This window comes from Lepidochelys kempii, chromosome 20 (genome assembly GCF_965140265.1).
Source record: "Lepidochelys kempii isolate rLepKem1 chromosome 20, rLepKem1.hap2, whole genome shotgun sequence".
NCBI classification, from domain to species: domain Eukaryota; kingdom Metazoa; phylum Chordata; order Testudines; family Cheloniidae; genus Lepidochelys; species Lepidochelys kempii.
In genome coordinates, this window is record NC_133275.1 from 24088626 (window position 1) to 24116445 (window position 27820).

Consider the following 27820-nt stretch of genomic DNA (forward strand, 5'->3'; position numbering starts at 1 on the left):
GGTGGGGGATGGGGGGGTACGGGCCCCTTGCCCGGGGGAGGGCTATGGTGCCTCTTGCCCCGGGGTGGGGGATGGGGGGTACGGGCCCCTTGCCCGGGGGGGGGCTATGGTGCCTCTTGCCCCGGGGTGGGGGATGGGGGGTACGGGCCCCTTGCCCGGGGGGGGGCTATGGTGCCTCTTGCCCCGGGGTGGGGGATGGGGGGTACGGGCCCCTTGCCCGGGGGGGGGCTATGGTGCCTCTTGCCCCGGGGTGGGGGATGGGGGGTACGGGCCCCTTGATCCCGGGGGGGGGCTATGGTGCCTCTTGCCCCGGGGGTGGGGGATGGGGGGTACGGGCCCCTTGATCCCGGGGGGGGGGGCTATGGTGCCTCTTGCCCCGGGGGTGGGGGATGGGGGGTACGGGCCCCTTGATCCCGGGGGGGGGCTATGGTGCCTCTTGCCCCGGGGGTGGGGGATGGGGGGGTACGGGCCCCTTGATCCCGGGGGGGGGCTATGGTGCCTCTTGCCCCGGGGTGGGGGATGGGGGGGTACGGGCCCCTTGATCCCGGGGGGGCTATGGTGCCTCTTGCCCCGGGGGTGGGGGATGGGGGGTACGGGCCCCTTGATCCCGGGGGGGGCTATGGTGCCTCTTGCCCCAGGGTGGGGGATGGGGGGTACGGGCCCCTTGATCCCGGGGGGGGGGCTATGGTGCCTCTTGCCCCGGGGTGGGGGATGGGGGGTACGGGCCCCTTGATCCCGGGGGGCGGCTATGGTGCCTCTTGCCCCGGGGTGGGGGATGGGGGGGTACGGGCCTCTTGATCCCGGGGGGGGCTATGGTGCCTCTTGCCCCGGGGTGGGGGATGGGGGGTACGGGCCCCTTGACCCCGGGGGGGGGGCTATGGTGCCTCTTGCCCCGGGGGTGGGGGATGGGGGGTACGGGCCCCTTGCCCGGGGGGGGGCTATGGTGCCTCTTGCCCCAGGGTGGGGGATGGGGGGTACGGGCCCCTTGATCCCGGGGGGGCTATGGTGCCTCTTGCCCCGGGGGTGGGGGATGGGGGGTACGGGCCCCTTGCCCGGGGAGGGGCTATGGTGCCTCTTGCCCCGGGGTGGGGGATGGGGGGGTACGGGCCCCTTGACCCCGGGGCGGGATGGGGGTAATGCAGCTGCTCTTACGTTGGATCCTGGCCAGGCTGCTCTCAATGCATCTCCCATCTGGAGATCTCAGAGCTGGGGAACTAGCTCCCCTGGGGGAAACTGAGGCCCAGCCAGTGGTGGAGCTGGGGGAGATCCCAGGTGTCCTGGTTGTATCGTTCTGGTCACGAGACCACGTGCTCTGGCTTCCTCGCTGCCTCCCCCACTTCCAGCACCAACTGGAATCGCATCCCAGTGCTGAGCCTGGCCCCGGCGACAGGCCAGCTCATGGCTGCCTTGTGACATCAGAAAGCCCGGCTGGCTAAGCAGCAGGGCCTGGGCTAAAATGGCCAGATTAGTTTTACACGGGAGCTTGAGGGCTGCAGGCCAGGCCAGCACCTTGGGGCCCCTCCCCCAGAAAGGGAGTGAAGAGGGGATCGGTTTGTGCCCTGGAAGATGGGACTCTGCCAGGCCCGGCTTCCTAAAACTGCTAAGCCACTGAAACCTGAACTGCAGGGTAAATGGCAAGCTGGCTCTGGGGGCATGGCGGGGGTGGGGCTTTCTGAGCTTTCAGGGGATATCAAAATGTGTGGATGGGTGAGTCTCTCTTGCTGGTTTGAGCCCAGGGAGCCAGTACTCTCGGTTCCATTCCCAGCTCCGGGAGGGGAGGGGGGTCTAGTGGTCAGAGCTGCAAGAAGGCTGGGAAATAGCCTTTATGGGAAGGGACAAATCCACCCAAGCAATGGAGAGGCTGGGCCATGAGGGAGGATTTAATTTGCTGTCTTGTTACCGTATGACTCTTCCGGGAACTCCTGCTTCCGCCAGCAGGTCAACAGAAGGGTGGTTGGCTCCCGGTGGAAAACAGTGCCTATTTCCTAGCAGCACTTTAGCTTGGCTGGGATTTAGGGGGAAGATGCTGGTCCAGGGTGTACCCTGATCCAGAAGCACGCCTACTGCAGCGAGATGTTGGCTTGGAGGGAGCATGGGGTGTGAAACCCACCAGTCCGGCCTCGCCCTCTGGAAGCCAGCTCCCATGGGTGATGGTCAAAACTCATTCCCTGCTTGGCGCAGAAAGTCAGAGGGAGGAGAAGGGATTCTTCCTGATCCCAGAGAACAACCGATCCCATCAAAGTCACAGCCTGGACCAACCTCCTCTGGGGGATGGAGGCCCAGCTCTCTTGTCCCACCATGGCAGGGATGGATGCATGTGGAGTGGCAGCGTGTGTCCATCTGTGCCAGGGAAGGGGGTGTGCACATGGCAGCGAGTGCCAGCAGCGCAGCGTGTCCGCATAAGGGAGAGCGAGTCGGTCTCAGTTCTGGAGATAAATGCAGAACACTGGGCCCCGGAGTTACCAGCCCCCACCTCTTACAGCACGAAATTCCTCTGGAGGAAGAACAACGCTCAGTCGCATCTGCCTGCACTGGAGCGGTTGGGCTGGGCTGGGTTTTTTCAGGGCTCTCTACGCAGGTTTAAGCCCATCTGCTACCACAGGGTCAGGCCCGGCTCTTCCACCAGTTTATCCCAGCTAGAAATGAACAGAGCTCAGGTTCGCCCATCTGTGTTCTTATCTGGCCCTTTGTGGTATCTGAGGGGCATTACATAGCCCATAACTGCCCCGGCTGCTTGCTCATCGTACAGAGTAGAGATGTCTCTAGAGGATGATTGCAATTTATGGGGTGGCTGGTTCACACCAAGGCCCCTTGGCTTTTCTAAACAGCTCAGTGGGTACTTTAACCCTGGCTGACTCCGAGGTCTTGCTCACGGGGGCAGGTCCTAGCGAGACAGCTGCTTTGTAGCACCTAGCAGTGACTGAAAGGCCTTGGCCCAAATTCTGCTTCTGGTTCTACAATTGCCACTTCCTGGGCACTGACACCAGAGGGGCTCAGGCTGCGACTCCCAACAGCCAGCGCGGTGACTCTAGTTCCTAATGGACACAGCCCAGAATCCACCAGCTAATGGGCCCCTTTTCGGGGTGGGAGGTGGGCCACGGACAGCGAGCTTCCCACAAGAGGGATCTCTCCAGGGCAGGACTGAGGCACATTGGTGTTAAGCGTGGGATACTTGCCTAGGGGGTCGAGGGCTGTCAATTTAGTGGGGGGTTAACGAGGGTTTTCAGGAGCTGATGTCTACTGCATGGTTGAGATGGGGGAGTTGCCGCACTGGACCGGACCGGGGGTCCATCTAACTCAGCACCCAGTGCTAGGCCCTCCTGGTCCCTTCCCCTTAGCTTATTTTCCCCATCGGGCTACAGCAATTTTTGTGCCTATTTTGTGCTCACAACCAACCCGCTCTGGGCTGGGATCTCATCAAATGGAGCAGCATCAGGCCTGTCCAATGCGCCTTGGGAGATCCTTGTCTCACCCCTTCTCCCTGCCCCATCTCTGTCTCTCGCCACAGAGAAGCTGAAGTCGCAAGTCATCATCTTCGTGATAGGAGGCCCGGGCTGTGGCAAAGGGACACAGTGTGAGAGGCTGGCTGCCAAGTACCAGTTCCAGCACCTGGGCCTGGGGAGCCTCCTGCGGGCGGAAGCCAGCCAGCCCACGCGCCAGGGGCGACAAATCAAGGACATCATGATGAAAGGAGCGCTCGTGCCTTCAGTGAGGCTCCCCCACCCCACTTCCCTCGCGGATTGCAGCAGCCCCACCTTCCCTGGGGGAATGATCCCCCCCAGTCAACTCCGTGCCTGGCACTTCCTAAGGGTCCCAAGAAATGTTCCAAGGCTGCAAAAGAGCCACCCTCTGCAAGCACCAGCCTGCCAGCTCTGCCACCGCCCTGGCTCCCCCTCTGCTGCTCCCTGCCCTGCTCATCCCTCTCCCACCCCCTTTCCCAGTCTGGATCCAGCCCCACCGCCCCACTAGCCGGCCCAAGGGAGAGGCCAGGAGCTGTGTGGGGGTCTGGGGTCCCTCCAGTGCCTTAGTCTTGTGGGCAAGGGGACGTGGGGCACTTGCTCACGCAACCAGGGGTGGCTCCGGACAAAGCCCTTCTTCCTTAGCGCTGAGGGGGGGCTTCTGTCTCCCTAGGGCTTCATCCTTGACCTGCTGAACGACAACCTGCTGCAGAGAGAGGAGGCGAAGGGCTTCCTGGTCAATGGCTTCCCCCGGGAGCTCAAGCAGGCCAAGGACTTCGAGCGTGTGGTAAGCGCCGCAGGGGAGGAAGGACCAGCAGGCCGCTGGCCAGGGCGGGGGGCAGGTGCTGTGCTGATACCCAGGAGGTAGAGGAAGGAGGCAGCGTGAGGCATTCAGAGGGGCTGAGTGCATGCTGGAGCCGCAGCCACTCTTCCCCCTTCCCGAACTCAGAGCCAGCAGGGCTCAGTCATGGCCCGGCTCCCCCTGCTCCAGGGCGTCGGCCCCCACCCCATCCTCTCGCCTTGCGCAGGAACGGCCTGATGCCCATTTCTCCGCTGGCCCTGGGGCTGCTGCACCCCACCCCTTGGTGGCTGGCCAGGGAGCAGTCTGCCAGGGTGGTGCTGCGCCCCTGAGCGGGGGTTTACCATGCCGCAGGTGGGGCGTCCTCCCAACATCGTGATCGTCTTGGACTGCTCGACAGAGACCATGATCCAGCGGCTGCTGCTGCGGGGCCAGACCGGCCATCGGGCCGACGACCACGAGGCCTGTATCCGCCAGCGGCTGGAGACTCACTACTCGCTGTGCGAGCCCGTCATCAGCTACTACCAGCAGCAGAACCTGCTCAGAAACGTAGGGGGGGCACCACAAGAGACTTCCTGGGCATTAACCCCTCCCCTTTCCTTCTCCCCTCACAGCCCAGCGGAGCCCATTGCAGGCTGCCCGGGTGGGCCCTCCTGGGTTAGCAGGATCATGGGTACCACTCACCAGGCGCATGGAAACACCATCCAGGGGCTGAGCCAGTGGGCAGGCCCCTTGGGCCCGAGAGGGGAGGAGGAACTCGGTGGCAGCTGGAGCCCCCCTGCCCACAGCACTGGGGGTGGGAGAGAATGGGCCTGGGCTGCACAAAAGCTCAGTGGTTTTGAGCAGGGCCTAGGGCTGCATTCCCCCCTCCCCCAAGCACAGGGACACCCAAGGGTTTCCCAGGGGGTGGGTACTAATGCCAGGTGCTCAGTGAGGCCCAGCGGGAGGGAACTAGAGCCAGGTGCCTGCAGGGCCCATGGCAGATGCGGCTCCAGCCCAGCTGCTCTGTTGTGTCCTGCAGATTCTAGGCGAGGAGCCGGAAGACGCCATCTACTCAAAGTGCTGCTTCGTCATCGACAGCCTCGTTTAGGCCACGGGCCTGCTGCTGCCCTGCCTGGGGCCACCCCGCAGCTGGCGCTGTGTTCAAATAAAGGCTCAGCTTCTGGCCCTGGTCCTACGCTTGCCCTACGCAGAGACGTCCCTCAGCGCCTGCCCCATCATATGGGGCTTATGAGTGCCAGCTGGTGGCCCAGAGCTGACACCACATGCTTATGGGGATGGTCCAGGGCCCTTTCTCAGTCCGGGCCCTTCGCCTCCCCCCTCAGAGGCAGCATCGTGCTGCTGGAGCTAGCTATACCAGCAGCCAAGGTACCTCAGAGCTAGCGAGGCAGTGGCCCAGGTGCACAGAAACGGCCAGCAGGGATCCAGGGGCTTGCGGACACGGAAAGTATTTGACACATGCAAGGGAGCCAGGCAAGGTGGGTGAAGCCTATGGCAAAGAGCAAACGCCCAGGTCCCAGCGGAGGGGAGATGGCCACAGCTCCACCACACTGGCTGCTTTGAGTTAGGCAGATATCGCAGGGCAAAAGTCCCTGCTCTGCCTTCTGGAGCAGCCAATTAGCTCACCAGCCTCCTGGCCTAACCCCTAACTCCCTACTCATCAGGGCAGTAGCTGCAGGAACCTTTTACGGCACCCCCCCCCGAATCAGACCTACGCAATTCCAAATCAGCCCCCCTTCGGGGAGCAGGACTGCATGAAAGGAGAACGGCTGTGACAAGACAGCCAGGCTGGAGCATGGGGAGGGTTCTTCTGAGGGGACAAGTAGCAGCCAAGACAAGACCACATCCATCAAAACACTGAGTTTACCACCAAAAGTCCTTTTGTTTTTTCAATACATGAGTTCAAGCTCAGCTACACATGAGTGAAGAGAGCTCCAGCTGGGCACCAGCTTTTCTACAGAGGTCAGCCCCACACCTGTCATCTGAAAGTGAGCTTTGTGCCAAGCTCTGCCCTCAGCTGCCCGGGCAGCTCAGGGCAGAACAGCAGGCTAGCACAGGAAGCGGTTCCAGGGAAGGCTTCCCCCTGCATCACCCCAAGCCAGGGAGTGTCCAGCAGGTGGATAGGGAAGAACCTTTCCAAAGGTGCTTTCTGATAGCCTGCACTCGCTCTATGGGAGAAGCACCAGGTCCCCCACATCTGCTTGGACAACCTCCTGCCCCAGCTGGAGAGGCCAAGCCAAGGGAGGCTCATCTGTCCATAAGCAGAGGAGAGTTCAGTGCTTAGGGCATCAGCCTAGGACTGGGGAAACCAGGTGTAAGGTCTGACCCCAGAGGAATCTGGGCAAGTCACAGTCTGGGCCTCCAGTTCTTCATCTGTCCAGTGGGGATCAGAGCTCTGCCCTGCCGTCCAGGGGGGTGCAGGGACAAACATGGATGAGTAGGAGGCATTCAGGTACTACAGAGACAGGGCCAGCTAAGGCCTTACAGTGGGAATGGACCTGCCTAGGTATCAGTGAAATTACAGTCCCTTGGGATTGCTCAGCAAAAGACGGGAGGTATTGAATGGGCCGAGCACAGCTCCACTTGCTCCTCAACTGTCAAGAGAAGCAATTCCTTACCCCACATGGGTAACCTCAGCTCACCAGGCCAGATATGCCGCTGAGGGGCAGTGGCATAAAGCCCCTCCTAACAAGCAGTATCCGGGGGCATACCTTATCGCCAGTTGCTCGGTTCGGAAATAGTGCAGCAGAGTTGGTTTCAAAACAAAAAGAGCATTTTATTTAACAAAGCACAATTGCCTGCTCAAACTATAAAAAAACCACAGGAGCTCTTAGTTCATCAGGTTTTACAACAGCTATATCATGAGAACAATCCGCTTCAAAACCCTATGGACAGACAGACGCCACCCAGCAGACACAGGGAGGTTTTGTTATCATTTATTTGTGAAGTTAAAAACAAGCGGTAAAAAGTAAAAACTGAGCGTACAATTGTTTGTTTCAGTCTCCTCTTGAACAGACGAAATACATGACAGACCAGTCCCAATTGTGGGAAAATGGGAGGGGGAAAGGGGTTGTTTTATCTGAAACACCGACACCTTATTCGAGGAATGTTCCAACTCTAACTAAAAAGCAGAGTGATTTTTTTTTCTCCTTGTAAAGTTTTTTATTTTTTTTTAAAAACAAAACGAAAAGAAAAAACATGTTACCCTGAAATCGACGTGTGTTTCAGGAGGGCTGAGTTCTTGCAGCAGTTTTAGTTCACTATCTTCTACAGCTGGCTCAACATGAAGGATTCAGATATTTTTATTTTTATTTTATTTTATTTTAAAGGACTTGAAGGAGGAGCAGCCGAGGTTCCGCTAAGAAACCCAGCAATCAGACCCAGCTCCCTTCCCCAACAGCGGCCATCTCTTTCCAAAAACAAAAAGGGTTTCACAGGTGGGAAGTTCACATTCAATTCACTGAGCCTGCAAGGATCGGGGAGAGAGACAGGAGTCAGTTACCCCTGACAGACACCGCTACGGACGGAAGAGTCCGAAAGCAACACAGGGCCGCCCTCTGCTGCAACAGCACCGGCAATGTGCTGCCAAGTTGGAGTGGAGCGAAAACTGGCCTCGGCTCCCAACTCCCCTGCACACTAGGAAATCCCACCACTGAAGCAGGGTGTTTGAAAAGGAAATTGGCAGGTCAAGTCTGGAAGAGAATCTAGGTTTCAGAAGCAGCAGCTTTGGTCAGTCCTGAAGATCAGATGAAAGTCTTGGCCTGGGGAAAGCATTTCTAAAGGGGGCTGCTTGAAATTCGGCATATTTAGGCAGCTAAGTAAGTGGCACGGAGCCCCTAGCAAGACCAAGTGAAGTCTCCAGGTGCTGCTGGAAAAAAGTCACTTAGTCAGGTGCCTAAATGTAGCTGAAACCTGATTTTTAGGCTTCTGTTTCTGAAAAACGTGGCCCTAGAATGTAACCACTAAGCCTGGCCCACTGCAGGATTGACAGCCCAAGAGCTGCAGCAGGACAGGCTAGAGGCTGGAGCGAATCTAGTTCCCTAGGTCAGCGAACAGCACCTTTCAGGTCAGCGCTGCCGAGCGTGCTCTCACCTTACGGAGGAGAAGCTGGTCAGAAACGTAGGAATCTGCACCCAGGTTCTCTTTGAAGGAGTTTCCCTGGTTTGAAGCTCGCTATATTCCAACATCTCTACAGACCGATCCCCTTGAACTACCAGGGCTAACAAAGTGATCCCCCCACATCCCCCAATGGATAAGACAACCCCTAACCCTACGAAGAAGTCCTAGCCCCTGAAAATGGACCTATGAGCCAGAGCTAAGAGCCCAGGGGAAACTGGAGAATCTTTTACCAGTTCTGTCCATTTCCCTGAGCTCCCATCTCCTCTGACCACCCCCCAGGTGTCTATGCATCAACGTAAATCCACATTAACAGCGTGGGTCTGTGTTGCCACCTAGTGGCGGATCCATAGAAGAGGTTTACGAGTCTGCTACTGCCTCCAGCTAATGGACTGGGTCCTTTAGCTCAAGCAGTAGAAGCTCAGGCTTGTAGGTCGAGGTGTCCTGGGTTGAATCCCCGTCGACGACCGATGTGGGAGCCGGTGCACGAGCACAAAGATGCCGCTCAGGAAGCGCTTCCTGTGGGACCGAGGGTCTCGCCCAGGCAGGAGAAGCTACAGCTGGGGGTTGAAGGCAGGCAGCGGGGCACATGGCCGATCACTCACCTGCTGTCCCTGCTGTGTCGGTGGCGGCACTGGGCCCCCAGCCCCTGGTGTCTGTCCGTAGTAGGCAGCCTGCTGTCTGTAGTACTCTGCCCAGGCTGCGCTGTAGTCTGGCTGAGGTCCCGGTGGTGCCCCTGGTCCTCCACCAGTAGCCACTTGAGCTGCTACGATGGGGCAGGGGAGAGAAGAGGGGGGTGAGTCAGTGACTCCAGGGGCATTGGGCTCCCTCCCCCACCCCCCAATATGTCTCCAATGGTCAGCAGACAGGAGCTGGACTTTCCTTGCTGATTCACACACACGCATGCACACGCTCCAGGCCTCGCTCACCTTGTTTCTTATAATATTCCTCCCAGGCTTTCGTGTAGTCCTGCTGTGGGGGTGCCCCAGGCTGCTGGGGCTGCTGGCCTGTGGGCAGAGACACATGCATCAGGGACCCCGGACAGGTGGGCAAGGGAATGAGCAGCTGGGGAGGGAGGAGCAGCCTGGCAGTATTACTGCCCCCTTTGCCCAGTGGGTTTGAGACCAACACGAACTGGCTTTGCCAAGTGGCATTTCTGGTTGGGGTGAAGACTGGGGATGTTCACATGGATTCTGCAGGGCACACGGCCCACTTGCTGGGTCTGCCCACGGGCCTACATCTCCCGAACTAGACAAGCTGCTGAACCCCTTTCTCCACCTGACCCTCAGTGACTTTCCCTCTCAGAACAGGTCTGACTGCTCAGTGCTGGGGAAATCAGCCCATGGCCTGTCACTAGAACAACCCTCTGCCCACATATGCGGCCAGGCCAGTCTGCTTCAGAGGCAGGTACCTCTTGCTCAGGGCTGGAGTTCAGTCCTCAGGACTCTCAATGTTCAGCCTTTGCACTAGGGCCAGTTAGTGTCAGTCCTGAGGTCACAAGGAGCTGGACCAAGACCCTCGATTCACTGCTGCCATCCAGCACAGCGCTCTTCACCTGGGGCTGTGTCTGCATTGGCTAAGCCACCCCACCCCGCTAGAGGCAGACCGAGTCCCCTGGGCCGCCCAGGGCATTACCTAGTTTTTTGTAATACTCCTCCCACGCTTTAGTGTAGTCGGACTGCCCGGCCGGGGGTGGCTGCGGCGGCTCTCCCTGAACCGGGGGCGCTGTGGGAGCTGGTGGCTGCCCGGGCACGGGGCCAGGTGGCTGCTGGTAGTAGTGCGAGTAGTATGCTGCCCAGGCTGCGTTGGGATCTGCTGCCGCTGCTGCTTTGCCTGGAAAGGAGACACATGAGAACAGACACCGGCTCCTGCCCCGCCCACTGGCTCCACAGGGGGTGGCTCTAGGTACTTACTTGGGTCATGAGGAGCCGGAGGCTGCCACTGCGGGTAGGTGTTCCCCCAGCCTTGGGGTGGGTATGGGTGGGGGGGAGGAGCCCCAGGGCTGAAAGAGGAGAGCAAGAGACACTGATGAGGAGGGAGCAGAACCCGGCTGGGACATGCTGACTGGGAGGGTGGGCATGTCCCTGCACATCTCCCCAAAGCATGGTTCTCAGATCCCTGCTGCAGCACCAGTGGGGACAGGCAGCCCACCAGAGCCAAATGGGCAGACAGAGGCTTTACTGTGCTCCCTTCGGTTTGTGTTTGTACAGGGCCTGGCACTATGGGCTCCAGGGTAGTGACCGGGCTCCTCTGTGCCACCCCAGTATAAAGTACCAACTGCACAGCTCTCGAGCACTCAGGGCGGATAGGAAGAGGCCAGCTGACTCTGAAGATCTGGTGGGGTTAATCCACCTATTTTACAGGCTACTTCTTAGCATCCACCTCCACCAAAGGGCAAGCTCAAGACTAATCTTCCCTGGTGCAGAATAACTCCCTGCAGCCCTGCTTCTGGTCCATCAAGATCCAGAACCGGGTCTCTGCAGTCTTATCCATTCTCCCATCTTCCCCGAGGAGGGGAGGATTTGGCCAGGAGCTTCCCCAGCAGAACTTAGGGCTGTTTTTTTTCTTGCTCCTAGACTGGAAGGATGGTCCAAAGTTTGGGCACTAGACATTATAGGGGATTCCCTAGACACTAGGGGAGCAGCCCCTGCCTCCAAAACTAGGCCACCAGATGCCCCTGGATTCATTGCTCATTCCAACCCCTTAAAGACCCAGCATCATCCACAAACACCTTTTTGCAGCATGTCATGCACTCCCTCCCCTGCCCCCAAAAGAGGCAGGAGATTCCAATACTCACTGAGGGGGAGCTCCTGGTGGCCCTGGATTGAAAGGTCCTGGGTTGAAAGGGCCCATTGGGCCAGCAGGGCCCGGGGGCCCTCCAGGCCCAGGCCCAGGTCCAACTGGGCAGAGGGGGCCCTGGAGAGAGGAAATAATCCGTAAGTGCTGAGAGCCACGATGCCCCAGGTCAGCCTCCAGTGCTCTGCTGCCCCCTCGCTGTGGGGGTAGGTGGAAGCTGGGGGCACTCCCTGCACCCACCTCGATCTTCTCCTCGATGAGCTGCTTGGCGTGGTCGATCTGCTGCGGGGAGCCTCGGATGATGAACAGTTTGAAGTTGGGGTCTCCGTTGGGAGGCAGCTGCCGGGAGATCTCGACGAACGCCCCCGTCTGCTGGTTTATGGCTTTGACGTTCTCCCCGCCTGGAAGAGAGGGTGGAGCTGTGAGCTCTGGCTCTGCTGGAGCGGTGGCAGGGGAGACGCTGGGAACCGCTGTATGAAGAGCCGATGGCAAAGGGCACTCACCTCTGCCAATGACCAGCCCACACTTGTGAGTAGGGATAGAGAAGGTCATTTCTCCTCCAGGAGGCCCCCAGTTACCCTGCCCTCGGCCACGACCTCTGCCTCCAGGGGGCATTCCTGGGCCAGGGGGGCCCGGCGGGCCACTCTGCAAGACAACAGCAGAAACAGCTTCAGGGATGGGTCACTGGCAGCCAGCTGCAGTGCGGAACATCTTGGCACCTCGCGCCGGCAGGGGGGAAATCAGTCTTGGGATTCAGGTGCTTTGTGCTTTAAAAGCGACCCGCTGAGGGAGGAAAAAGTGGGCGTGTGCCAGGTCACAAGCCCCAGAGAGCACAAAGAGCAATCACTTGGGGGCAGGCTGCGAGCATGTACTGAAAGCCAAGACAACCTCACTCCCTCTCCCTTCCAGGTCAGGTATTCTCAGTCGACCTCTCACACACACACATTCTATAAGGTTCTCGCTGATACCGTGTTTGTTTTGTTTTGTTTTTTTTACACACTCTTAGAGAGTCAGTTTAGAGGGTGGTCATGAAAATCTGACCTCTAGGTAGGGGCCACTATCCGAGAAGGGTTGAGAAATGCCCCGTCAGAAAGTATGTTTCTGTGTTACTTAGGTTCTAAAATTCAGGTCCAGTCTGCTGGGAGGCTGGGAACAGAGCTAGTGTTAATGACGACCCAAGAACAAAAGCTACTTGTTAAGAGGGACAGATTTTTAGGAGTGGGCTAACCATTTTTGTACAGCTTTTTCTATCATTTGCCCTGGTACCGTTAAAGTGGCACCACCCCCTACTGTGGGCAGTTCTCCAGATACTGCTATTCCCTTATGGGAAAGGGACCAAGCCATACTGGAATAAGGCACAGATAAGAGGAGACAGTGTGGTCTAGTGGAGAGTGCACCGGCCAGGGACTCGGGAGTTCTGGATTCTCTTCCCAGCTCTGCCCTGCTGGGTGACCTTGAGCAAGTCCTCCTTGTGCCTCACTTTTCCTATCTGTATAATGGGGATAATATTGACCTCCTTTTTGATCTACTGATAAGAACTAAAGATTATCCTAACAGCATCCACCTTATGGGCTGCACTGGGGTAACTATTTCAGTAAGAAATAATCACACCTGAAATAGTTAAAATCAGTAAAAAGCCTACAGAGCACACCTTGGCCCCCCTCTACACTTACAATTTAGATCAACCTAGCTATGCAGACCTAACCCTCAGCACAGGAGCAGCTAGGTCAACAGAAAATTCTTCATTTGACCCAGCTCCTGCTCTTGGATTACCTACAGGGACAGAAACCTTTCCACTGTAGGAAGCGTCCACACTAAGATGCTTCAGCTGTGACACTGTAGCTCCCCTAGCGTGGACATGCCCTGAGTCACCACTTAAATGTTTGTTAACACCTAATTAACATTTTGATTAAAAAGAAACCCTAATTTGCAACACTCAGCTTTTCAATTAAGGTGTTAAGAGTTTGCAACAAACAGAGCTTCTATCTCCCACTGGTCTGCCAAAGCCAGGGAAGATCACAGTCCTGATTTTTTTTTTTCTTTTAAACTTAAAAATAAGTAGGAAGAAATCTGACTTTTCAGGCTCCCTTATACATCATGCAGCAGAAAAGAAGTGGTACAGGTTCTATTTTTAGGACTCCTTTGTTGGTTAAAGAAACATCTGGACAGCCAGACTGGATCAGACCTGAGGCCAGTCTAGCCCAGTATTCCAGCAGATGCCACCCCTGAGGTTTTGGAAGAAGGTGTAAAAACCCTGCAGCAGCAGGGTAACCTGTACCATGGTAGGTCTCATTCTGATCTACCAGGTCGCTCTGAGACTCAGGTCTTCCTGACTCACTCTATTCGCCAGCTAATAAGGATGAATTTTCTGCTAAGGAACATGCACTGGGCGGGGAGTCGGCCCCTCCTAGGGCAGTATGCTGGAGCGGGGCACCCCAGTGTTACCTACCCGAAGGCTCTGCAGGAGGTCATTTATAATCCGGGCAGCATGCTCGCACCTGTCTGGGGGCCCCATAATATGGGCGATCTTCTCAGGACCCGTCCCATCATCTGAAACAAGCACAGGAGCCAGCTCAACAAGCGAGGTACCCATTGCCATGCCCGACTCCTCAAGACAAGCGCCAGGCCCCAGAACACTTCGCATTAGCAGCGGACAAGGTTTACCATTGTGTTTGCAGCAGTAAAAGGAAATAGTAGCGTTCCCTTGTACCTATCCTCAGCCGTGGCACTTGGACCATGGTGAAGAGGGCTGTATAGATGGGGTACAAGTACCAGGAGCCAACCTCCTGGCTTAAGTCTATCTGGACAGCATAGACTATGCTAAAATGCGCTTCCTCTGCCTTACAAGCTTGCACGGTACCCGTTTTGTTAACATAGGATCAGCAGGTGGAAGAGCAGGTCACACATCCAATCAGCCTGAAGAAGCAGATTTAAGCTATGTGGGGAAATTAACCTCTTGGAAGCTGGAGTGAAATCTGCTCTATGCTTAAATGTTCTCTCCATTAAAGAGTGCCCAGAGCACAGAACTTCCCAGCCAGGGCCAACCACTGGTTCCCCAAGCCAGGTTATCCACCTCTGGAAGTGGCAGATACCTGTTGCTTCAGAAGGAGGCCACCATCCCATCCCACTTTGCATAATGCACTGGGCTATTTGCACTCATGTACAGGGGGAAGACTATTCCTTCCTGATCCCTTAACCCACGAGGCATGAGATTGGATAGGCAATTCTTGGGATTTTTTCCAAGGAAAAAAAATAAACAATCTGTCTTATTGGTTTACAGGAAAAATACCCTCCCCCACCCCCAAAAAAAGTTAGTGTGGTGCGGCTATGAATGAGGAACTTTGAAGTGATCACTGAATGATGCGAGTTACAATATCAATGCCCCAGGGAACGTGTGTGCAGAAGAGCCCAGGCTGAGTCTCTGGTTGAGGAGAATCTTGATGCTTAGCCATGCAGGAGATGGGTTTGGAAGGATTCTCTGGTGAAGGGGAAGGGGAGAGCTATTTAGGCTTCTGACCTTGCTTGAACTGTATCCGAACTCCAGCATCATTTTGTATTTTCTTAATCATCTCTCCGCTACGGCCAATAACCACACCGACAGAATGCCTGGGCACAGGGACCTGAGGAAGGGTCAAGAGCAAAATTAACTGGAGAACAGGAAACACGGCTAAGACCTAGGAAGTAATTTCCTAGGACACTAGGCCTAAGGTGTTTTTTTTGGTGACTGCTGCCCCCTACTGTCAGACTACATAACATTCTCCTTTGACAGAACCAGCAGCAGGCAGACTGTTCAGCAAGGAAAGATTGTGCCCCAAACTAATGCGCTAAATCGGTCTTACATCTATTCCTCCACCAATCCTGGAACCGTATTCATTTCGGTCACCAAAGCCTCCCTGGTCACGTTCTCGCAGGATGTCCATCACCATCTCACATGCTTGCTGCAAACAAGAAACAGCAACATGAGCCCAGGGAACCAGTGACTCCCATGCTGCAGGCCTGGCTCCCAGAGTAAGCAGGACTGAGGCTTGCATGGACCACTGGGCACCCAGCCAAGAATTCCTTCTTTAAATACATGGGGACCATTAGCTAGGTTAAGTGACTTTAATCCCAGGGGCCCCCCACACAAAGGATCCCAGTGGTCCAGAAAAGCCACAGTAAAAAGTCACAACTGCTACCAAGTGACTGGGAACAATGCAGCTCAAGGGAAGATCCAAGAGTGACACGCACATCCCCAGCTATGTTTCACAGTTCAGGCATACACAGCTCTGTTCTCAGTCTCCTGGCCAAGGCTGGGCAGTTCCTAAATTCGCCCCAGTGGCAGGTACGATAAGACCACTGTAGTAGAGCGCCTGGTTCACACTTGTCCAGCACTTTCATAGAGGATCTCAGTGATCTATATATAGCAGAACATCCACTGCAGCTGTGTGTCAGGTATATTCAACCTCCTTTTACCAAGGTACAAGCAGACAGAGGTCAAACTGCCCAAGGATACACAGTGTTTATGATACAACCACGGGCAGATTCCCTAGCTGCTTAATTTAATCATTTCAATACATGTTTATACCTGTACCGTGCCCACCATCTGAAGAGCTCAGAAGTTTACATCAAATTCACTTCCACACCCTATTTAAGTGTAATTTTGGGGAAATAGGGAACAGAAACGACATGTCCACGTTCTCGCAAGATGTCCAGCATCATCTCACATGCTTGTCCAAGGTGTCACAGCAAGTGAGAGGCGGAGCTAGGACTAGAAGCCAAGCCTCCAGACTCCTAGCCTGGTGCTTTAACTACAAGCCCATCCTTCCTCTCAGGTGGACACTATTCAGTATTCACTTCCTGTCCTAAACAAGTTTGTGCTGTCGGACTGAGCGGTTTCACAAGGGGAGGCATGTACGTGAAGCAATTCTGAATGTGTAAAGTGTTCTGGAGAGATCAAAGTGACTCAGTAGGACGGGGTCCCAACACGGTGCCCACGGGCACCATGGAGCCCACTGGGGCATTTTTGTGCAGTCGCAGGACACCCCGCCGCTGAAAGGCTGCTGAGAAGCATTGCTGTTTCTCGGCGGCGATGATTCTTCCCACTACTGCTTCTCGGCGGCAGCATTGCGGTGGCGGGGTGTCTGGCACCCGCCACAGTCTTCTGTGAATAGCAATATGCTATTCCCACAAGAAAGGTTGGGGACCACTGCATTAGAACACTTATAAGGTTTGAGCCAAAGTAGTTAGCTTCAGAATGGCCCTAAGGCAGGTAACCACTGACTAGGAAAGCAGCGGTTCTCAACCAGGGGTACATGTATCCTGTGGGGTACATCAACTCATCTAGAGATTTGCCTTGTTTTACAACAGGCGACATAAAAAGCACTAGCCCAGTCAGTACAAACGAACATTTCATCCAGACAATGACTTGTGTATACTGCTCTATAGACTAGCCACTGAAATGAAAGTACAATATTTATATTCCAATTGATGTCATAATTATATAGTACCATGAGAAAGTAACCAACTTTTCAATAATAGCAGGCTGTGACACTTGCCATTTTTGTCTGGTTTTGTAAGCAAGTGGTTAAGTAAGGTGAAACTTGGGGTATGCAAGACAAATCAGCCTCCTGAAAGGGGTACAATAGTCAAAGGTTGAGAGCCACTGCAATAAAGGGACCACGAAACGGGAACCACTTTATACCATCCACAACAAGCCCTCCCCACAGGCAAATAGGGAAAACAGTGCAGTCAACCTCCTCCCCTCGCTCTCCACACAGACAGCTACATACACAAACACTCTCACTAGGGCAAGTCAGCCTGACCTACCTGTACTTTGTAGGGGTCTCCAATTATCCGAAGGGGCTTGTCTACATTGGTGTTTTGGGAACCGTCTTGAATTAAAATCATTTTCACTCCAGCTCGCTCCTGCATTGGGGCGAAAGGAGACTGGAAGTCAGCCAGAGGTTGGGCAAGCCTGGAGAGTTCCAGCCATCAAGGTTCTATAGCATAAACCTGCCATAACCTACGGTGACTGGAGCTCTGATAGGGGGGAAGTAGAAGGGACCAGACTTCCCCACTAACTAACATCAGGACCTTCACCATGGTCTCTAGAGAGACTCACCCAAGAATTCAGCTTGTGTCGTGAACCATAGTTCCAATACAGACATGGCAGTTGGCAGTAGAAACCAGACCTGGAACCATCACTGCCAAGGGCACAAGCCCCTACCTGTAGATTTTGGGATCTCCAGGGTTTTAGGTTTCCATTGAGTCACACTCCTAGCCTTTCCAGTGATGAAGCTTTCTGAACATGTGCCGACTTAGGCAGGATTCCCTGCGCCCTGACTGATGCCCGGGTGACTCAGTGTCCCTCTGTTCCTGCTGCACTTTTCCAGAGATGCCAGGGAGGCAGCTAAGCAAAACTGCCTTGGGGCTTATCTAGACTAGGGAAGTCTGCACAGGGTTGCTCCAGTGCAAAGTGGGGTTTGCACAAGTGACATCCTGGTAAGTTAGATGGGTGCCAACCCCAGCTTATGTTGGTGGAGCGACACCAACATAACCCGTTGCATAGACAGGGCCTTAGGGGCATTATATGGACTTTGCCAAGCCCCCTGAGGAAAAGATGGCCATGCACCCCACCTGAGCTAACAGGGCACAGCTGGACACACCACATTAGCGAGTGACCCAGAATTTCAGAAGGAATCAGAGTGGCCCCAGGGCAGAAGCCTTTCACTGCTCAAGATGAAGAGGCCACCAAAGGCACCATGCTAGAGCAGGCTGAGCCGCAAGGCAGGTAGAGTTAATGAGACAGGAAAGAGGAGGAAATTGCTAAGTGAGGGGAAAAGGGGCAGCTCTGGTGCACTGCCCCCTGCTCTAACCACAGGCAGTTCTCAGTCCACCTGCCCCACAGGCTGGGTGGCTCCCAGCCCTTACCTGTAACTGTTTAATGGTCTCTCCCCCTTTGCCGATCACCAGCCCTGCCTTCCCAGCCGGGATCATGATTTCCTGCACTGTGCCATTCTGCCCGTTAGCATTGTCATGGAACTGGCCAGGCGGCCCCCCACGACCCCGCGACACGATATCATCCAGCATCATTTTTGCCTTCCTGTAAGGGGAAAGAAAACCAGCAATGGTGGTGAGCAGTAGGGGGGGGGAGCGGGGGAGGGAACTGACACCCAGCCACCATTCATACACCCCAGACTAATGCTGCAATACACAGGACAGGCCCTTGGCACTGCAGTGGCCCATCCAGCCCCCTTCCAGGATGACCCTCTCGCCGGGAGCTCCCATCCCACCATGCCAAGTCTCAAGATTTGGACAGCCCAGATAACCCGCACAGCGTGTTTCTGCCTATCCCTGCATATTCCAGAGGGGGGGTTGTTCAGTCAAGGACAGTAAGACCTTGCCAAGAAGGCAGGCCCAGTTGCCACGCTGCCCAGGGCTGACATTTGCTACATGCTAACCCCATGATTACAAACCAAAGTGGACATTGCTGTTCTGTCATCAAGAGCCCTGAGCAGTAAGGTCAGGAGATTCCTACTGCTGCACCTATACCTGGGCATTTTGGTTCTACAGCCTATAGCCAAACCCTTTCACAACTGCCCAGCTCAAGACAAGAGGCTACGGTCCCTTCTAATGATGGGGCAGGAGACCCTATACTTGCAAATCGCCCACTCAGAATTCCGCTCTTTGGAAAGGGGAGGGGAAGGGTTATGAATTTTCTTCAGGGTCTCTCTTCCCACTAACTTTATACAGCTCTTGTCCTCCCTGAAGACTGCGAAAGTTCCCAAGAAGAAAACCACCAAACAGCAGCAGAACCTCCAGGACAGCACAGCAGAAGGCAGGTGACAGGGAGAACCTTTGGCAGTGGTTTGATAGTGAGGGAGGAGAGGCAGCAAACACAAAGCAAGTTCTGAAGATTTGAGCTTAAAGTTCAACAACAAGGCCCTGCCTGACAGCCAGCTGATTACAGTATGTACCAGGACCCATGGCTGAATAAAGGGTGTACTCACTGGACAGATTCTGGGGATCCAGTCAGAGAGACGCTCCGCTCTGGTAATCCGCCACTGTCTGTAGGAGAAGACCGTGTTAAATGACATGCTCCTAGGGCACTTTGCCTGGAGGTTCCCACGGGAACCTCTACAGATGTGCTTATGCTTTCTCTCCCTACAAACTAAGGCAGAATGGTGCTATGAAGGAGCTGGAATAACGGCAGAGATCTGAAGGGGGAAATGCTCTGTGGTGGCTGAGTTCACACTGTGCCACGTGGCTCGTAATTCCATTATGCCTGCTGGTGCTGATGGCCTTTGCCATTTTATATCAGTGACCCCTGGTATTTATAAGGCATCACTACAGTAGCTAGGCACTACTCTATAGATGAGTGAACTCACTGCATCCCAGGAAAGACATGGCCAGAGCTGTCTAACACACTATTAAACCACACTCCCGGGGAACACATTAGAATATTTCTGGGGAATGCTCGATGCCAGGGGCATTCTTTGCTTCAGAGATTTAAGGCCAGAAAGGACCACTATGATCATTTAGTCTGACCTGCATAGAACTCCACCCAGGAATTGCCACGGAGCCCAACAATATACTAGCGACAGAGGACTGAGAATCGACCACATCCATTGCTTAAAGGGGTAATTATGTTCACTGCTATAAATTTACACCTCAAATGAAGGGGCCCAGGAAGACCAGTCTAGCTGGGCATTGATGAGCACTCTGCAGAGTTCTTGCACCGTGAAGGATTCCCAAGAAGCACCAGTCCATACCTGGTGATATCTGTACTTTGCAGCCCGAGTCTTGCTGGATTTTGTTGATCTGTTCACCTCCTCTGCCTATAACTGGAAAAAAAAGGAAAGGAGAAGAACTGCTAAGGAACACTGGCTTACTACAGGGAAAGGAAATGTCACTAGCAGACAGGTCTCAAAGCAAAATGCTTCACATGATTCAGTTATAGACTATTAATCTGCAACCACTTTAAAAAGAAAACAATCCAATATCCATCTATCTCCATGCAGAAGATAGAAGCCTTACATTCTACTGGAGGAATAGTAAAAATAATGTTCAAATATAATGTAGTGGGAGGGTCCCTCCCCCCCCACACTGCAGGTTGTAGGATGATCTTCGCTCTCACAGCTACTAACATATGGCACTTTTCAGCCATGAATCTCAAAGCACTCTACAAAGGCGAGTGGGTTTCATTATCCCCTTTCTAGAGAAGGGAAAACTGAAGCAGCAGCGAACAGAACCCAGGGCTTGAGTCCAGTGCCCCATGTGAGTCTATGGGGGTCAGAAGGGGGAAGAGAAGCAACAGATTCAAATATTAAATCTAGTTAAACAAGACTCTCAGAAGGGCCTTGTTCACCACAGGGCCTGGGCAGCCTAAAGGAATCAGTAGCCTCTGAAGGAGAGTTTGGGGCACCCAAACTCACTCAACTCCTCCTCTAGCCTCAAAAAGCTCAGAAAACCAAGCCAACTGAAACCGCATCTTGCAAACCAACTGTTTCCTGGGCTCAGATCTTGTATGCAATGGAGCCCAGTTTTCTCCTGCTTAGCATCACGCTGAAGCCAGTGTTACAGCCACCATTCCTTCTGGCAAAGGTCTAGATTGGACTCCCTTCAGAGCCAGTCACTGCTTCTCAGATCAGCGAGACAAGACTGAAAGTCCCCTCTTCCCTGGGAGAGGAACACTGAGCCCTTCACAACACTCCTGTGAATCCATGCCACTGCCCACAGACCACAATCTCAGTGCACAATGGAAGTGCCAACAACCACGGTGACAACACACCCGTCTAGGAAGTTCCCCTCGGTATCTAATCCCTACCATTTAAAGCAGGGAGTCCGAGCCCGTGCAACCAATAACACAAAATGCTCCACCCTGCATCTTTCCTGGCTGGCACAAGTGCCACACCAGAGTTGCCAGAGTGTTAGCATAAGACTCAAATGCTAGTCAGATCTCGGATAGCTGTAACCCAACAGCGAAGGGGATCAGAGCAAAGAACAACTGAGTTTTTCTGCAAAAAGCTCAGCAACTGGCCCTGAGAAGCCAGGAAGGTATTTGCGAGTAAAGGTAACAGTGAAAGCCTTTCACTAAAGCAACAGCAAGGCTGCTCCCTCCCTGTCTAATACTCACTGAGTCCCACCATGCCATCAGGTACTCTGTACTCTTCAGTCACTGTAGACCTGCAAAGGGAAACGGTCAGCGGCTTAAAGTGAGGAGTGGGAGGGTAACAAAATAGGAACCGATAGTCACCTGCATCGATCAGAAACAAAAGAAAAGGACTTTCCTTCTCCTGGGAGGACAGACCGATTGGAAGGTGACAGAGCTATTGGCACCAGGCTAGGGGATGCGGGTGTGTCGGGGTTATGCATGGCAAACTAGCTACATGTCCTGGAGTCCACTGTATCAGCATTTGCACACAGTGCTCTGGTTTTTACAGAAGCCAAAGCTATGAAACCTAAAGCAAAGGCTGCACAAGAGCTAGAAATACCACGCTGGTGGCCAAGAAGCACGTCCCTCACTACCAACACGGCACACTCATGCCAGGAGCGACCAGTCTCCCCAATGGCATGTCACACGACTCCAAGTGCAAGCCTCACATCTGAGCAAAGCAGCTTGTTAAGTTTTGGGGCATCACAATGTTGCCCCTCCTGCAGACATCTGAAGTACAAGAGACGTGTCGCTAATCTGGTTCTGAATGTTCGGTTCAAACTCACAAGCCTCATGACTTTGGGGTGGGGGAGAAGGGTGAAGGTGGAGTTTACCTGGGAGGAGGATGGATCGGTCCAAGTTGAGCTGACATTGCTAAAAAGGAAAACCATGAGAGGTTTTGGGTTATGAATTCACATACCAGAATGCAGAACAATGCCACAAAGCCAACAACAAATCAGTCACTATCCAGGTAGACTATGGAAGATAAAAATCCCAGCAGGTTAAAAACAGGTTCCTGCACATTTCTAACCCAAATCTTCCCCCTTCCCTCATCTTTCACCCAATCCATTATTATTTTCTCAGCCTCAACATGAAATGCCCACTCCAGGTGAGCAACAGCTATCAGAGGGTTTTATATGTGGTTAACAGCACCTCCCCAGGCACCGGCTATAATCCCTTTTAATGTATGTTGTACTTACAATCACCTTGAGCAGCCAGTTTCTTGCTCTCTGGCTGGTCTGTTTAAAAGAGAAGGGAGTAGATTAGATGCAAGCCAACCTCTTTCCAGTACTTACAGGTGGCCTCCTTTCTCCACATGCTGACATGTGACATAGGAGACCAACTCTCGAAGTATGATGGTCTAGATGTGAGCTATGTACATCTTCATTAAGGAAACCATTAGAACATTTAAACAATGGAAACTTATCAAAATAAAAATTAATATTCTAAATCCAAGCGCCTATGACAACAACTAGCATTTATGTAGTACTTTCCATCCTGTGCTTAGACAATACCCAGGAATCTTTCACCCATGCTGAAAGGCCCTGGCACTTCTACAGGTGTTGGAATCAGAGATGGCAATGGATTGGGCAGAGAGGGTACTGAACTAGAAGTGCAGAGACATGGGGGGTTACTCCCAGCTTGGCCAGTGGCTGTGTGAGAGCTTGAGCAAGTCATTTCTCATCTGTGTATGTCAGCTGTGTTAGTTGTACAATAGGGATATACTGAAAAGCTCCCCCCCCCGCCCCCCAGCTACAGATGAAAAGCACTAGGTAAGTGATAAGTATCACCAAGGCCCAGCACTCATCACATAATGGTGCTGTTCAAATATAGACAACGAACACCCTGCAGTACCTCCGTCTTCCAGTTGCCTCTTCTGACCCCCAAACCCAAAGTCTGGAGTGTTGTTGTTCACCGTGGTAGCTGCATCACCCCCAATTTTAGCCGCTATCTGAAAAGAAAGCAGTTGGCATTGTACAGTTACTACCAAAGGGAAAATCCTTCCAGAAATTAGCAACAATGGGGAAGTAAAAGCAACTGGATTAGCAAAAACAAAATTCTCAAGCCCTAGGACCTTCAGTCCATTAAATATACCACACAATAACTGCAATGCCATTTAAAAAGTCCTAGGCTAGGCTACACAGTTCAGATGACATTAAACAACCACGCTTAAGCTAAGCAAGGGCTAGCATGTTATTACAGCACTAAAAAATATACTCTAACTTAGGTCTATATAAAGAGAGTTAATGACATAGTATTTGCATATAGCAAACACTATTAAAGCTGAAAAATTGCAGCTACTTAACGCATGTGCTTAAACTTCCTGAAAAACATTTTCTGGGGCTGAAAGATTTGTACTTTATTTCAGCCAAAATGCGACTTATGCAAAAAACCTTACTTAAAAACGCATTATAAATGTCCCTTCCTATGTTTGTTCACTGATGTAACTCAAAAGTGGCAGTACCTTCGATCTTTATACCTACCAGACACAACTCTCAGCCAAGAGACCTGTACCACATTAACTCCAAATAATTTGAGAGCGTGGAAGCAGAATGTGCAGCAGCAAATTTCACTAGCTAAGAGTCCACTTTTGAACGCCAGTTGAGAGACTTTGTCCCATTTCTACCTCTCAGGTAGGATGTGTGGTCACAACAGTGTTTCTTGTACGTAGAACTGTTAGCTCACGCTCATTTCAAATTCTCACACTCCAGCTAGCTCTCTGGAAGCATCAGTATACACTCGTGTCTCTTAGGTGTGCGCATGCATTAATTTTGTATTTACATGAGTGTACACAACTCAGACAGATTTCCCTCTTTCATTAAACTTAGGAAATTAAATGCAAAAAAATTGTTAATACAACATTAAGGTTGCAAATTTTAATTAAGAAGTCAAGCATTGCAATAGTTAGTGTTTTTATGAGAATCTGAATTTGTGCACACAGGACAAATGTGTAACTTGAGTATATTCATTAATAATTGGAACCGACAAATATTCATTATTTCAATTACTGATTAGATTAATGTGTACAGTTAAGATCCAATAGGATAGAAGTAAGACTATCAGATGATATTTTGTATTTCCCATTTAAATTCACAACCTTAACCCTGCATTAACATCGGTTTTCAACTGATTTTTAGAAGTAGCTCCCTTGTTTATTTACCTGCTGCAACTCAAGTTTAGGATTCTGCTCAACAGGAGCTGACACCACCACAGGCACCTGAAGACAGTAGAGGACATGGTGATGTGCTCAGCTGTTGCAGGACAGAGAAAATCCCGTGCTTGGGTATTGGCAGATAAGTCATTTTTATAGTGTTCATAAAAGGTGCAAGACTGACAGCACTGAAGGTCAAAGTTCTCTACCTAGCCAAATCAAGTACAGCCAGGCAGTCCAACAGCAAGGCGAGATTCCCTGCAATGCCCGCAGCAATGTGTGTCATCCACGACGACTAGTAATTATTGTTAAGTGCTGACAGTGAGCTTGCTGCTGTACAATTCACAAAAGGCTATCCCTGCCCGGAAGAACTGCAATTCTCAAGTGACCTGGAGGGACTCCTCTTTGGGGCAGAGGACAGCTCAGTTTCCATGGCCCATTCAATCCTTTGCCCCTTTGGTGAGGAAGCCAACTGAACTCTGGTGATGTGTGTTGTGGAGACCTGTTCACTGAGAAGCGGACTGAAGCTTAGTCATTACCAGAAAAGGTTTGCTGGGATAGCTAGAAGATACCGATCCTGGCAAACAGAGCCCTGCAGTGGGACTGGAATCCTGTGGTTCCGCAGGACCTGTTGCCCTAATAGTGGGAACAGGTAAAATGTACTTTGTTGCAGATGCAATTGGGTGGGCAAACAAAATAAAATAAAAATACCCCAGACTGCAGTAATTTGTGGGGGAAAACTGTAAATGGTTAAAGATTTGTTTTATTCTTTTAATGATAAAAATGGTCTGAATTCTGTTTTTTCAGAGAGAAAAACTGATGGGATTGTTTTGAGGTTTTGGTTTTAGTGGCATGGGGGAAATCGGTTTCTCTTGTAGGATCTAAGGTTTTTGTGGGTGAGAGCGGGATAAAATGCAAGAAACAATGCAGGAGCGGATATTGCGGTGCAGGACTGGAGCAGGATTAAAAACAAAAAAGAGTCCCACGCAGGGCTCTCCTTGCAAACTCTTCTAGTGGCAATGCAGATTAAGAGTGTTTGTGCTGGGTCAGTTTACACAGTTCCCCAAAGGACAGACGCTATTCTGGAAAAGTATTTCTTTGCTGACATAACCGGGTTTACACTAGGCTTTTGTCCATATAAAAGTGTCATTAAAAAAAATCACACCTTAAATTGACATTATTATTGACAAAAGTTAACTCCCCAGCCCAGCCACACCATTCAATGGTGAGCACTTTTGGCAGCTATCAAGCTGGACTGGATTCCAATCAGTGACACAGAAGTGAAAAGCTTTGTACACCCCATTATTAGGCCACTAAACCATCCCACCAATCCCTTCATTTTATTAAAAACAAACTTATCCCTGATTTAAGGTTGCATATTTGTTTCACTTTGGGATCCTTCACTTTTTAACGAAGTGAGCTTTGCCCCTTGATCCCCTAAAAACAAAAAAATAATCTTCTCATTTTAAAAGTCAAATTTCAAATTGGGGCAGCTACAAAGCATTCAAGAGGTTAAAAATTTAGAAATACATTTCCCAAACTTAAGTTGTCAGTTTTATACTGAAGCATCCATCTGACATACAGATGCATTAATATTCCAAGATTTTAGCACTGCAGAAAAATTTACCTAAAAGTTGGGAAGAAAATTAGCATAAAACATCACCAAACCACCAGCATCTCAGTACTTCCTTGCAGTGAGAAGACTAGTGCAGAATTTCCCTGCATGTTAGCAGAGCCCACATTTCAGCGCTATGTCCAACCACCAGTGCCCACGAGTCATAGCAGGATACAGACATTTTCAACGTAGAGAAATTCCTTCTGCAAATGCAATTGTTCATCTGAATTGTGACTGACTTGTCAGTATTTACGCTGCTTCCTCTGTAGTCTGAGGAAATGAAGCCATGAGTTGTAGTGGCTTGCCTAGCTGATAAAGATGCTAATCTGCTCCACAATTTCAGTGGGAAGCATCACCCTCATCTCCCAAATGTTGGGTATCTATTTTTTGTAGACTGTGTGTTGGAGACAAGCTTGTTTGAGCAGTTGGGTTAGCAGCCCATGGCTCTGCGGTTTTATAGCATTCTGCTAGTCTTGCAAAGTCAGAAAAATAAGGGACACCTGCAGAAGTTGGGATGCATGGGGACAACAAGCCCTACCACCCATTAAGTTAGATAAACCACCAACCACCTGAGGACAAGGTTAACACTGCCAACCTTCTTCTTTTGGGACAGTCATATTGCAACAAGAACGGAAAGAACCCCAGAATTAAGGAGGGCCATCCCAAACATGTCCCTATTTAATGTGGGACTAGGGATGAGGCCCCAATGGGTGCTGCAGGCAGAAATAGGGGAGGGCTGAGCAGAGCTCTCTGCTGGCCATATGTGAGGGAACAGACCCAGGAGCCTGGCCAACCCCCTCTTCCACATGCATGAAGCAAGAAGTGAGACCCAGGCTAAGAATAAGCTGAATATGGACCATTAAATCCTGAAGCTGAATGCAGATGAACAACTCTGACCTTCCCCCTCCCCAAACTGGTGATAGAAGGGAGTGTCCTACCCCCGTGGGGGAACAGGAGTAGGCCACCTTGGGGGGATCCCTTCACCTTCCTGCCCACCTTCACTCAGCCTATCCTCTCCTCCAGCTCTCTCCAACCCTTTACCTCCCCTTCCACTCTTAAGAGCCCAGCCCCTCTGTTCCCAACACCTACCGCATACAGTCCCTAATTCCTCTTCTCCCCACATCCTGCTCTCCATCCCATTACCCCCAGCCCTGTTACCAACCCACCCCGCCTCCCTCCTCCCACAGCTTATACCCATCCCCCACACACCAGGCCCCTCCCCTAGGCCCCCTCTCCTCTGCTCCCAGCCCCCACAACCCATACCCCTTCCCTCCCATCCTACCTCCCCCACTCCCATACCCCCTCCTCCGCCCCAGGCCCATTCCAGCCCCCCTCCCCCCATAACCTATACCCCTTTCTCCGCCCCTCCTAGCTCCCTCCCCTCTGCTCCCATCCCCCATAACCCGTCCCTGTCCCCCGCCCCCAGCCCTCTGCTCCCGGACCCCATACCTGTCCCTGCCCCCACCCCCCGCCCCCAGCCCCCCCCCGCCCCGTCCCGCCCCCCCCATTCCACCCCCCCTCCCCTCTGCTCGCAGCCCTCGCGGCCCATCCCCTTTCCTCCGCCCATCCCCTCTAACCCTCATAGCTCCGGCCCCCCCCCCACCTCGCGCCTCAGGCCCAAGCCCCCCCCGGCTCCCGGCCCGGCCCCGCCGCCCCCTCACCTGTCGGGCCCGCTGCACGGCGTCGGCGAAGGCGTCCTTGCGGATCCCCCCGGGCGGCCCCCCCGCTCCGCCCGGGCCGGGCCCCCCCGCGCCTCCCGCGCCCGCTCCTCCCGGCGGCGGCCCCCCAGCTCCGGCTCCGCCGGCTCCCCCACCGGGGGGCCCTCCGGAGGGCGGGGGCCCGGCCGGGCTATAGTCCGACATGGCGGCGGCTGAGGCCGGCGAGAGACGCTGAGGAGGCGGCGGCGGCGGCGAGGGCTCAACGCGGGAACCAGGCCGAGCTCTCCACACACCCCCGCAAAGCACGGTGGGAT

At 53.1% G+C, this 27820-nt stretch overlaps 2 protein-coding genes across 5 annotated transcripts; one reads left to right on the forward strand and one right to left on the reverse strand.

Annotated features, from left to right (window-relative positions):
- Positions 1-1085: 1085 nt before the first annotated feature.
- LOC140901119 (adenylate kinase isoenzyme 1-like) lies at positions 1086-7424 on the forward strand. 2 transcript variants are annotated; one of them, XM_073319383.1, is made up of 5 exons: positions 1086-1627; positions 3509-3708; positions 4132-4245; positions 4612-4806; positions 5279-5447. In XM_073319383.1, exons 1-5 carry the CDS (start codon positions 1567-1569, stop codon positions 5345-5347), a joined length of 639 nt encoding a protein of 212 aa, XP_073175484.1. In that variant the 5' UTR covers positions 1086-1566; the 3' UTR covers positions 5348-5447. The 2 variants fall into 2 exon arrangements, with proteins under 2 accessions (XP_073175484.1, XP_073175483.1); XM_073319382.1 differs by lacking the exon at positions 1086-1627 and having other exon boundaries at positions 1637-3708; positions 4612-7424.
- On the reverse strand, positions 7178-27820 carry KHSRP (KH-type splicing regulatory protein). 3 transcript variants are annotated; one of them, XM_073319380.1, is made up of 21 exons: positions 27510-27820; positions 24243-24299; positions 22937-23033; positions 22282-22320; positions 21916-21955; positions 21284-21333; positions 19920-19991; positions 19158-19215; positions 18079-18250; positions 16975-17073; positions 15009-15107; positions 14687-14789; positions 13619-13719; positions 11673-11814; positions 11410-11570; positions 11171-11289; positions 10287-10375; positions 10009-10206; positions 9303-9380; positions 8979-9139; positions 7178-7723 (listed from the first exon to the last, which is right to left on the reverse strand). In XM_073319380.1, the coding sequence occupies exons 1-21, from the start codon at positions 27708-27710 to the stop codon at positions 7715-7717; spliced, it is 2145 nt and encodes a 714-aa protein (XP_073175481.1). In that variant the 5' UTR covers positions 27711-27820; the 3' UTR covers positions 7178-7714. The 3 variants fall into 3 exon arrangements, with proteins under 3 accessions (XP_073175481.1, XP_073175480.1, XP_073175482.1); XM_073319379.1 differs by having other exon boundaries at positions 7178-9139; XM_073319381.1 differs by lacking the exon at positions 24243-24299 and having other exon boundaries at positions 7178-9139.